The sequence below is a fragment of the Falco peregrinus genome, chromosome 14, assembly GCF_023634155.1.
Source record: "Falco peregrinus isolate bFalPer1 chromosome 14, bFalPer1.pri, whole genome shotgun sequence".
NCBI lineage: Eukaryota > Metazoa > Chordata > Aves > Falconiformes > Falconidae > Falco > Falco peregrinus.
Genome location: NC_073734.1, coordinates 12,733,511 through 12,746,079, shown reverse-complemented (window position 1 = coordinate 12,746,079; position 12,569 = coordinate 12,733,511). Strand labels below are relative to the sequence as shown.

Here is a 12,569-nt window from a genome sequence, read left to right as displayed (position 1 = left end):
ATTTACTTCTAATTTTACAGCTGGCTGTAAGCTAATTCTGATTTTAAAAGTATTGATGTCCTCTGAGTTGTTTGTCTTAAGGCTTGAGGCAAGAACAAACAGAAAAACGACTTGCAGAGAACCCTTTTAACAGTTGAACGTGCCTTGCCTCTTTATAGCTAGCTCAGACGGTACTGCTCTATATTGCAAGCCTACGGAATAGATAGAGCCAAAAATTCACAAGAAATTGGAACTGCTTACACATAATTTGCTGAATTCTTCTTGCTCACTATAGATCAATTTTGTTCTGTGGAGTATAGTAGTACTTCAAGATTTAAAATCTAGAACAGTAAGTTCAAGCAAATAAATTTTGTGCTTGAGTTGGCAAACTTTTTTTCTTTTTCTCTTTCAAACCTGGGTATTGAAAAGCACACAACAGTTCTGCAGAAGTATATAGGAAGAACTGCAGATCAGCTCCTTCTCCAGGCTGATGGTCTGGACTGGTCGTCTGTTCTCTTGTCATGTGTTCACTGTTATGTGCGCCCTGAGGAATGAACTGTTGGATGAAGAGCTGTATTCTTCTTTACAAGAGGTTCTTCCATTGAAGTTGCATTGCAGGATTTAGTTGTCATGTTTGTAGACAGGGAACTTTGTTTTCTGGGATCGTTGCTCTTACTTGCTTTTGCAGATTCTCTAGTTCATTGAAGAAGAAAAACATCAATTTTACAGGCCAGAATGACTTGTCAGTGCAAATAAAGTAGAAAACTAAGCTTCTGAGGAATTTGTTGTGAAACTACTATTGTTCTTGTTTTCAAAAATTGTCTTTGACAATTCTTTCTACTTTTCGTAGATATTTGGTTTCTTGGCAATGGCAGTGTATGCTGTGAACACGTATTTAGCTATTAAAAAGTGGCGAATGAACAGCAGACAGCAAAATAGTCGGCAGACCAGTGATTACATACGTGCTCGGACAGAATCCAGAGAAGTAGATCATCGCCCTGAGATTCAGCGTCTGGATGCATGAAAGCGACATTCCAATGGGACTGCAAAGGGAAAAGAAGTAGTGCTTGACTCCCTCATGGAATAAAGGGTTTTTTCATTATTTAAGGAAGAAGAGATCAGATGGTGGCAAAGAATGCCCAGCCCTGCATATGTGCAGAGATACATTGAGTCAGAAGCTGTTGTCATGAAGGCAGTAAATGTTGGTCATTCAAAAGCAAGACCAGTTTAAGATGCTTGCATATATATATACAGGTTATATAATATATATATATGTTTTTGAAGTATGTTACTGTTTTGGATTAACTGCACGGTACTTTCCATCCCTCTCCATCCATATGTGTGTTCCTGCCACTGTTTCTTCGTCTGTTGTAAACACTAAGACCCAGCACTACATTAATTGGTTAATACAGGAAAGAAATCCACCCAAAGTAAATAGAATACGTGTGAGAAGGAAGTGAGACACAAATAGCAATAACTTTAGCCATGTATTACATCCAACGAACTCTGTATCCAACCTGCTCTAGGTGAACCTTCTTTAGCAGGGTGTGGGGCTAGGTGATCGCCAGGGGTCCCTTCTAACCCCCACCGTGCCGTGATCCTGTGATCTACATGCAGCCTTGGCAGTGCCGCTCAGTTCTCATCTGCAAGATCTCCTGCAGTTTCACTGTTGGTGCACTTACATAAATGAAATGGACAACCATTTCACATTTTTTGTTTGGTGGGTTGGTTACTCTATGGGTTACTTGGAAGTTGGCGAGATCTGAACCTGTGCAGAATGGTGGCCATAGTGCATCAAGTGCAAGTATGAGGTTTTCTGCTAATGTTGGGATACGTTCTATTTTTTTCATTTCAAAATGGGAAATAAATACACATGGGAGGCAGGGTGGAGAAAAGGGGGTTGAGTGGCACAATAGAGAAAGAAGGGGTTGTCATCCAGTATACTTGCATTCAAGTCATGGCTTTCTTTTTTTCCAGGTTCAGCCTTTCTGAGAAGCATAGGGTAAGCAAGAACTAGCAAAAAATTATGATACACTTTGTAAAGTGTTTCTAGATTAATGCAAGATAAATACTTTCCTTTTTTAGATGACTGGTTGTTTTTTCTAAAACTAAAACTGTTGTTAGTAGCTAAAACTGGTTGGGGTTTTTGTTTGTTTTAAAATTCTTTTAACTGGGTGTTTCTGCAATTTTTTCCCCTAATATTTCTTGGAAAAATGAGTTTAGATAATTGGAGGATAATATAGGTGTATTGATTTGTTTAGAAATAGTTTTACCTAACTCAGATTTTCTTACTTCATTGAATCTAGTGGTGAGAAGGCTATTTTCTCCACTCAAAACTCAAATTCTGTAGTAATCACGTAGACAATATCATAATATTATTAGGAAGATTTCTCTTGATATTTTTCTGGTCGTCTTATTAGTATTTTTATGTAATCCATTATTTGGCATATGCATGTCTGTGTGTTACATGAAAATGTGTGTGGGAGGTCTCTTGAGCTGAATTCCTTTCTGGTGTAAGTCGATAGAATCTTTGAAATCAGTGGACCTGTATGTCATGTATGCCTGAATTTCTCACATTTGACTTGAACACTTTTTGCATGGTGTTCTTGCATAGCTGTACTCCGAAGTGGATGAGTGCAGTTAAGTGGAGTCTTAAGAACAAACAGCAATATGTTGGAGATGGGTCATTTTTAAACATGAAAAAGTGGTTATACCACACAGAAGATCAATAGAAGTGCCTGGGCTTTTTTAATACCAGGAGAAACTGGGATAGTGACAGCTGTGAGCCTAATGCTGCAATGTTCTAATCAAGCAACAGAGAATTATTTTGATGTGTGGAAAAAAAGTGACAAAATGGATGTCTTTTTTAATTTTCAGTTTACTAATATCTGCAGTGCATTTCATCTTAGTGGCTAAGGTGGAGATTAAAATTCGGAAGGAGTTAGTAATGAGGTTAAAGAAAACTTGCATTTTCTTAATGAGTAATGGTTTACCAGTTACTATAGTGACATTTCATTGTGCTTCTTTGAATGTTAATGCCAAGGGAACACCTGTTAAAAAACCCAAAAAGATCAAACCATGTAAGCCAGCCTCTAGTGTTGGGTTTAGAACATTTTACTGAAGTGGTGTCTCACCAAGATTACTCTGTGTTTCATGAAAAGTAAAGGACAGTTCCATGCTCAGTGTGGTATGAAATAATTAAGTTTGTTATTGACAGTGCAGTTATTACAGCCCTGCTGTTTTTCAGCAGTGCCTAGTATTGGCATAGTTTGCAAGGAGAGTTTGTAGATATTGTCAATTATTAAAAGAACCTTTTAAAAAGTAGCCAAGCATACCTAAACTGTCATTAAAGCAGTTTGTATAAAGATTGTAAAAACCTTAAACCATCAAAACCAAACAACAAAAAACCTCAAAATCAAAACACAAAAAAGAAACCCCCCAAAACCAACCCCCACCAACCCCCACCCCCAAATATAGAATATTGTCCTCCAGAAGAGCCATGCTTTTGGAGTGGAATCCTCTGAAATCAAGAAACAGAAGTTAGGCAATGCATAGCAAAGCTTTCTTTTCATTAGGAGTGTATCCTGCGTGCTGGTTAACGACAAGGGCTGCGGTGGTGTGTACCTATGTAAGAGGATGCACCATTCCTCGCCTGTGCTCCCTGTGCTGATTCTGTTCAGAGCTGTGGGAGGTCTCATGCATCTGTAAGTTTATGAATTTGGTATCTTTCAAATCCTTATACCTTCCCTCACCTAAAAAAAAAAAAAAAAAAAAAAAAAAAGGATAACTTCACTGAGTGTTTTCTGGAGATCATGAAAAGCTTCTGTCACCTTTTAGCTGGAATGGCACATGTAGAGCGATGCAGTTATACTTCCAGTACAGTGTAATACTTCATCGTGTTGCTTAGCAAACCTGAATGACCTTGTGCAGTTTTACATGTGAAGTGAGTTTTCTTGAGCAGAGAACAGTATGCCGTTATTTATTACTTACATCATGACATAAGCTTAGCACAACTTTCAGGGTGTAATTCAGAGAGAATATTAATTTAAATACTATGTGATACACTTTGTAAAACAAAACCATGTAAATTTGTAATTTCCTTATTTTGGGGACCAAAGATTATTTTAGTATTGTACAGTATATACTTTCTAAAAGTCTAAGTTAAGCATTTATTACTGTGCACATAACAGACGTTATTTACTATTTGGATTATAAAGAAGGAAAATAAAGTAGCTGTGAGACAACTAAATTTGAAACATAAAGATTGCATGACATACAGGGTTGATTCCCCCACCCCCTCAGACTTAATTTTACATGGTTATATTAAAGAGGTGGTAATATTTTAAGACAGTTATCCAGACTACAGTCATTATAAAACAAACAAACAACAAACTCCGAAGGAAGAAGATAGAGTAGAAAGTTTAAATTCTTTTTCAAACATGCTTAGAAAAGTGACATTAATTGCTTCTCCCGGCCAGTTAATCTTGCTTGTAATTGCTAAGCATATAGTGATAACTTCTCTTAGTCCTTGAGTGCTGTCTAGCTCTATAAAGGGACTCAAACCCCACTATAACTAAAACTAAATCAAATCTAAACACTGGTTTAGATTAAATTAAATTAGAACCTTGGAGGAATGAGGTGCTTGAATCTGTAATGGTTCCGATTAGTCCTCTTTTGTCAAACTAAGCCCTGGGATGCGCAGTGTCTGTGTGTTTCTGCATGTAGAAACGATGGTAAATTTTGCAACTTATGCACAGACATCAGAAGATTAAATGTAAGATATGATTGGAGCAACAGCATAATATTGTTGTGTAGTGTTATATGAAGATTCTCCTCTTAATGCTATGTATGTTCAGCATTGTCAGCCTTAGTTCAAGTTTGTCATACATTCCTGTAATGGTGTGCAAACTGCCTACAAATAGGAGTTTCTAAAACCATAATTAAGAACTGATTTGACACGTTGATTGCTTCTTACTCTCCACTTGATCCTTTCATTTTGTATATTCATGCCTCATCTATCTTACGTTTTAATATTTGATTTTTTTAAGCCTTCTTTATTGATCTCTATAGTTTCTGCTCCAGTGTAAGGAAGGTAAGAATACGGCCCTTTGCTTAACTATGATACTCTTCCCTTTGCTCTTCCCTTTGTTGATAGCTTTTGATGTTTGGGCTAGACGTGCCAGGGGAAACGTTATTCTTTCTGCTCGGACTTTGGAAACTGGCTGGTATACAGCATGTGTGTCTGTGTAAGCTTTCCAGTAGGAGCCGCATGCGCAGAGGTTGAGAGGGTTAGAAATCCATCTGCCTCTGCCTTTTCTGAGACAAGGTACTGACTCTACAGATATTTGATGCCTATATTCCAGTCTGTGTTACTCATGATGAGCTTTGTATTCAGAAGCATTGCATCAGCAGCGAGCTTTGCCTTGCAAGCAGCTGCTTATTTTTTGCTTAAAGATGTCTCTTACATGTCAATTCAATAATATCAGGAATGTGGGATGCTTCTTCGTAGGTTTTGTGATATACGTTTCACTGTGCATCTCCTGATACCATCTCCAATGGTTTTATCTGTTTCTATTTCATTGTTGATTCTAGAAAGACGAGGGGAGAACTGGGGAAAGTTTCCAGTCTTCCCTAAGATAATCTTACTTTACTCCCCGCCCCCCTCGTGAATTCCTGTGCACAGTATGATGGTTGCCCCTTCCTGATGCGGCAGGCTGCACGGTTCTAAAAATGCTGTGAAACACAGCAGCAGAATTGATGTGCTACAAGATGCATGTGAACTGTTAAGACTGAATTGACCACTAGTTTTCCATGAATTTTAAGGTCCCTAAACAAATCCGGTATTTGGCACCTTTGTGCTGTTTTGGGGATGTTGTGGGCACAGCAAATGCTTGTGTTAATACGTGTTTTATTAATGCGGCTCCCTCCCACCCCCCCCTCCTTAATTCTTGTTCTCTGTCTGTTACTTTCTTGTCCCATGACAACTTTGTCAACATTCCTACTTGTTCTCTTTCATAAGGAACACCCCCCCACCCCCCCCCACCCCCCCCCACCCCGAACTCAAAATTAGAAATAAGTTTTCAGGGCATAATTAAAAAAACCGAACAAACAACCCCTCCCCAACTTAACAGCCATTCAAATAGTGTAGCAAATAATATCCTCTCTCCTCCTCAGATAAGATACTCAATAGCTTTGTACGTGAAAATTGGAGCATAAAGAACAGGTCTTGCACTGAAAGTTCTGGAGCCAAATATCTTCAGCATTATTTAGGATAAATAAAAAGGCACAATCCTATCATGAATTTGAGATGTGATAAAGGGTGAGAAGGAGAGAGAAACCCACACTTTATGCTTAACAATCCAGTGCTTTCAAAATACGTGAACGTTAATAATGCCCAACCACAGAAGGAAAGATGGCTTCTGGACTTTATAGAGAAGGGAAGAGAGACACCTGGAATCGGAACTAATTTCTCTGTTCCAAACTCGGGGGCTGTGCTAGCTCTGTAGTACAGCTGGAGAGCTTCTGTGCTGATGTTGTTAATGATGTATCTTAAAAGCTGAGGTGTGGTAGTTGGCGCAGAGACCTGCGGGACGTAGGTCCTTGCGTCACAAGGGGCTCTGCATCTAGAAAAAAGGATAGTTTCAGACCAATTTTTGCTCAGCCTCTCTGAAATGAGCTGTCATGTGGCATTTCTGAAAATTGGGTACTTGGGTCTTGTTTATAGCATAAAATAATGGATTGTTTGGAGGGCCAACAAAGCTCAAAAAGACTGTGCAGATAGGTATGTCGCGTGTATGAATTTTCATGGCAACAAAAGTAAGAATTTAAAAATGATGCTGAAATGGGTACAAACCCCAGCAGAATGTTTAAAAATAGGTTGTAGAAATATTATGCCATATTCCTCTCTTTATTTTAACAGAGGGAGTAGGTGAAAAATGAATTTCTACAGATATTCAGGAAAACTCTGAATGCCCCTGAAGAGTTTTTCCTGGTATATTGTTTTCCTTGTTAGCCACTTGGCCACCTGGATAGATCTGTTTGACAGAGTCAGAGTGGTGCTGTCCAACCTGAAAGGGTTCCTTTGTTGTTTTGGTCTTATTTTTGCATTGTCTTTTTAAAATCTGTCTATAATTTAACCATTTGTATTCTAAAAATAATCTTTAAAAAATCTGCTTACACTGTGATTTATGATAACCTTTAATTTAGTGTATACAACACAATCTAATTTTCTTTTGGGATATGCAGCTTTCAAAAGTGTCTTATATGCCCAGAAATGTAAGTTGTCTATTTATCATGAGAATGTGATTAAAGTTACCTATCCAGAATCCCAGTGCAACTTCCAGATGCGCTGGATGGATGAGTTAGTGAAATTGCCTTTTAATCTCTATGGGTTAATAAATATTTTTTTATAACTAGCCGCAGATATTCCTTTTTAAATTATACTTGGCAAACAGAAGATATTTAATTTTATATACAATATACATAGTTACCTTGATTGACATATTTATAACATAGAGCTTTGTGTTTACTATGAAGGTTTTATCTGTATACCATGGACTTCATGGGTAAAATTTTAAGAAGCCAGTTAGCATATATGGAAGGATATGAAACGTATCTCCATGAATTCAGGATGAGGACATAGGAACATTTTAAAAAGCAATAGCCAGATTGTATTAACAGAGTATCTGGGGTTTTTCTTATTTTTTGATTGGGGCTGGTCCCTACAGCTATTTTAATAACATCTGGATGTGAGTAACAGAACGAAATAGACCATCTGCCTCTTCTGACTGTCACAGACTATTGTCTAGAATATGAGAAATTTCAGGGTATTGTATTTGTTTTGCTTTGGACAAATGTCTCAATAGACATATTTAATTAAAACCTTCATGTGTTTGAAAGAAAATACCCTCTCTTAAGTAGGCTGATTTACCACTTTTGGTAACCTTTTAATCCCAAAAGTACTATTGTCTAAATGTTTTCAGTAATGTTTCATTTATCCTGATGTCTCCAGGTTAAAGTAGTTCTGGCTAGCACCCTTTTATTACAACAATTGCTACCTTCATTTTTCTACTGTTTATACTTCAATCTTGAATGTTTACCGGTTTCTACTTGTTGGATATTGTGGAGGGAGAGTGTATCTTAGCACTACAGTTTATCCAGCTTTAACTCATACATCACAGTTCTGGAGTAAGAAGATATTTTGATTTATATATTGTGGCCAATCTAGTGCATTTTAAAATGATTTCTATACTTAAGACACAACATTTATGACATAATATAACGAATGACTTAGCTAATCATTGTATCTGTCTAGGCTTACTCTCTTCTGTGTTAGTGTCATTTTGAAACTATTTGTATATGTTGAAGTTTGTAAGGGTTCAGGAACCCACAATAAAATAGTAAAGTATGTATTTATTTCTCATTGTAATGTTCAATTTTGATTTGAAAGTTGACGCTTTGTATGTCTTTTCACGGAATTGTAAACAAATACCGAAAAACTGCTTCACCTAGGGTGCCTTCCATGTATGGTATAAACACTTGTCAGTCACAAAAATAGAGATGTAAATTTATTAAACCAGTAAACACTATTTTTGTAATGTGAGTCGCTAATGCATCTCTGGCTTCATCGTGCTTTGTTTCCACTAATAGCAGATTTATGGCTACTGTAGTCATTGACTCCCCTTTGTGCACTAAGCAGTAGATCTGATCGCATGGTGAATCAAAAGATTGTGTCGCTTTTGCTCTGCCTTCAGCCGCTACCTGAAAGATGGAGAGAAAGCACGTTGCTGGTGTGAGCCAAAGGTACACCAAATTTCTTTACTTCAGATTTGAGCAAAGAGATGTTCAATGGGGGATATCTGTATCCTTGGTGCTGATTTGGGGTCCTCAAGAAAAACATAATGGGTGTATGCTAAACATTCTGATTCTAGCTCATCATTTATGATTTATAGCGTCCAAGGAAGGAGTAACCAGGCCTGACAGAAGGACTTTATCCCTTGGGGATATAGCTCCTATACTGACAGATTCGTAATTGTGAACAGCTCAGAAGCATTAGTTGAAGTAGTGGGTGAGAATTCCATCTCTGGCTGAGCAAAGGGGATGCAGTTTTCCTTTTATCATATGAACACAAGTCTGCTGTGTAATATCCTTGGTATTTTGCTTTTGATATGAGAAATATTGTAATGTTTTGCCAAGGAAAGTACAAGTGTACTCTTTGTGCAAATGCAGAACCTGATTCTGTTGTCCTTACTCAGGCAAAATTCCCCATTGACTTAGGGGACTGCAGATCAGCTACCCATTCATCACCACATCTCGATGAAGGATTTGAAGAATATCACTAATTAGCAAATGTCCGTACAGAGACAATTTACAGTCTTGAAGCAATTTCACGTTATTTTTGTAAATGTTCTTGAAGTTCTCAAACTGCATAGGAGGCCAGCTGATAAAACAGATGCTTTCTGTTGTGGTACCTACCAGCTGTGATTGCTGTGTTCTCAGTATCAACAGCTGTAACTTACTTGGGTAAGTGTAGCATGTTCCAGCTCTGTATGAGAAACTCGTGCTGGTAATGCTTGACCAACTTCAAAGGCAAGGTAACTACAAGAAAACGTAACCCACAACTTACACCAGTAACTGTTTTTCAGTATGTACTGTGCTTCTGTTCTGTTGGTGTTTATGCTAAACAAAAAACACAAGCTGAAGAATTGTAACGTTTTGCAATACGGAAAGCAGTCTTGTTTTTAAAAATCCATACTGTTATAGCATAATTTATATGGTGTATTTATCAATTTTAAATGTCATTTTGCTTTTCCAGTCTTCTGTATATGGGCACAATACTTTTTGTAATTTTTTTTTCATTTACTTAGCTTTCTGTCTCTTTTTCTTTCTGATATTTGAAGATTTGAGCTCTATGGATTTTCACGGTACTCTTCTGATCATGTCTTCGTAGTGGTAAAAGTCTGTATTTTTTTATGTAGGGAAAATGGTAGTTTTCTAACACTTACCTTGATCAATATAGTATGGAATCATTTGTGAAGGACTTCCTGTTTAATAAACGGACATATTAAAGTACAAAAACATTGTCTTCGTCTGTAAAGGCACCATATAAACTCAGTATACTGAATGTCGTGGTTGATAAGTTGATAATTCAGTAAGTTCAGTTGCTAAATGCACTTTCTGTGCAAGAGAACGCCGTGGGGTTGAACATCAAACCAGCCAACCCTGTCTGAGTGGTTTTTATGTTTCTTGTGACTCTGACAAGACAGACTTCATAGATGCAGGAGTTAATGAAAACCCATGCATAAGCAGTCCTTGATGAGAGGTTATAAGAAAGCACATGGAACTGCTTTCTTGCTGAAATAGTTGTGGTGGACTTGCTGTTGTGGAAGTTTCTCCATGTGGTGTGCTGTAATGGGCTGAAACGCTGTATCTTTTGGTGTGCAGCATCACGTTCTGGTCTGAAAAGGAATTTTGGGCCTGAAATACCAGAGTGGGTGGGTAATGCTGTGCCAATCATGGGCTGTACGTTTTAAGGCCTACCTTAATGCAGTCAGGATGTTTGGTATCCACATGCTTCTGGTGCAAGGTGAAAGCGCTTGGTTAATGAGGGTAAGAACTGCGGAAATGCATGGATGGTTGAATGAATGTGGTTGAAAGATTTGGAAATATGGGTGATGCTCTTAAAACACTGTTTAGGGATAATATGCATGTGGGGAGGTGGACAGAGGTGGTGGTATGACTGAGCTTCTTTACAGAAGGATTCACTAAGGAGTGTCACGTGCTTGTACAACTTACCTGCTACAAGGTGGGCCAGCTCGGTTTGCCTGTGTGGGGCTGTCGGCGGTAGATTCTCATCCATTACGGTATTGCATCAGTTGGACCGCCTTAGAGATCAGGCCTTAATGTAACAGATGCTGTTTAAGAAAACAAAGAGTTGAAGTGCTGGGATTAATGCCATATTGCTGCTGCTGTTATAGATGGTGTTGCTTGGTCAGGAGAAGTTTTGTTAGAGGTAGAATTAAAAAAGTTTATTCTCTCTAACTTCTAAATACTGAATCTTCCGTTAGTCTCCTGGGAAAGACTGTAACTGCTTTCTTAGTTAATGGATCAGGCTAACAAAATGTGATGGACAGTATCCAAAACACTTGAAACAAACACAAGTATTACCTGGCCAAAATTTAACAATGGAATTGCTCTTTTCCTTTTTCAAGGGAGTAGATTGAAAAATTTAGTTATTTTTTTAAATACACTTAAATTTTCTGAGTTGTTTTATCTTCTGGGCTAGAAGATGTTTTGTTTTACAAAACATCCAGAGCAGAAATCTGAGTTGCATTGTGGATTCTTTGTTGCAGGCCTGTTTATTTAGAAATAAAACAAGAGATGGTGTCTCCATCCTGACTTCTAAACCAATACTCCATGCAAAATGGTGACTCAAGCATCTTGTAAGAAGATTCAAATTTTCTGTGCCTATATAAACTTCTGCTTCCTTGATGTATTCTTTCTCTCTCCATGTTAAAAAAAAAATAAATTAAAAAAAGGATGGCTAGGTGGAGCTGCTTCTTGTGTTTTTACATATGCATGGTGATACATATCTTGCATTTGCTCTTCAGGGGCAGTTTGTATCCTGGTCTTTGGAACGAAGCCATTTAACCACTTAATTGTTTTTCATCTCTGAAAATTTCATCAGGTTGGTTACAATCTGCCTGCTATGAGGTTTAGCTCAGCCTAGTAGCAGATGTATGTTTTCTCAATTATTTATGCATTTTAGAAGTGTAGGTGTCAGAAACATACACTTAGTGTTTGGTCACAAGTACATGTTCACTTAATGATACAGGCTGCTGGTCTCCTAGCAGGGCAAGATGCAGCTATAAAATTCAGGCTTAGAAATTTCCACAGTGATCACTTACGAGAAGCGGAATGAATTAAAAACATTTGCTTGCTATGCAGAGCATTAAATTGTCATCGTCTTTCCAACACACCAGGCTAGGGGAAGCATTCTTCTCAAACACCACATAGGCTTAGATATACTGCTTTTTGCTTAGTATCTTGGAAATTACTTAGTCAGTTAGAACTTTTAAGACTTAGAGAACTTTGACCAGTATCAGGTGAAAAGCAGAATTAAGTGGAGTAATGGACAGTGTGTTAAAATGACAGTTGAGCCTCTTATTTCAGTCAGACTCTAAAAAGGCTGCTTGGAAAGGTCTTTTTAATACCTTAATACCACCTGTCTAAAATTACTGCACAAGACTGAACAAATACTCCACAGATACATGTAAAAGCTGTTCGATAGGAGGCGAGGGACCTTCAGACAGCGTGAGAGGTGTATGAAGCTGTTCATCTGTGATGCCAGCTGATTGCTCTTCCTTCCCGTCGGTGGCTTTGGTGCACAGGGTTCAGATGGCAAGGCTTCTTGGGGTGTTTACACATCCATCTGTTACACACTTGGTATTGGAAACTCATCGCTTCCCCAGGTTTGCCTGCCGCTGGGTGCTGTTCAGCAGGCACAGGAATTCCAAAGGGCGATAGTTGTGCTGTGGTTGTAACCAAGACGTGTGTTAGCCTGCGTGGGGTCTGGAAACGGCTCCTGTTTG

The 12,569-nt window shown here is 38.1% G+C and overlaps 1 protein-coding gene across 2 annotated transcripts in view; it reads left to right on the top strand.

Moving 5' to 3' along the window:
- CMTM4 (CKLF like MARVEL transmembrane domain containing 4) overlaps window positions 1-8,581 on the top strand; it is a 39,942-nt gene extending 31,361 nt beyond the window's left edge. The window contains exon 4 of one of the 2 annotated variants that reach the window (XM_055818714.1): window positions 830-8,581. In XM_055818714.1, the coding sequence (XP_055674689.1) occupies window positions 830-1,003 (174 nt within the window). In that variant the 3' untranslated portion in view covers window positions 1,004-8,581. The other variant, XM_055818715.1, reaches the window with a different exon arrangement.
- The last annotated feature ends 3,988 nt before the right edge of the window (window positions 8,582-12,569 follow it).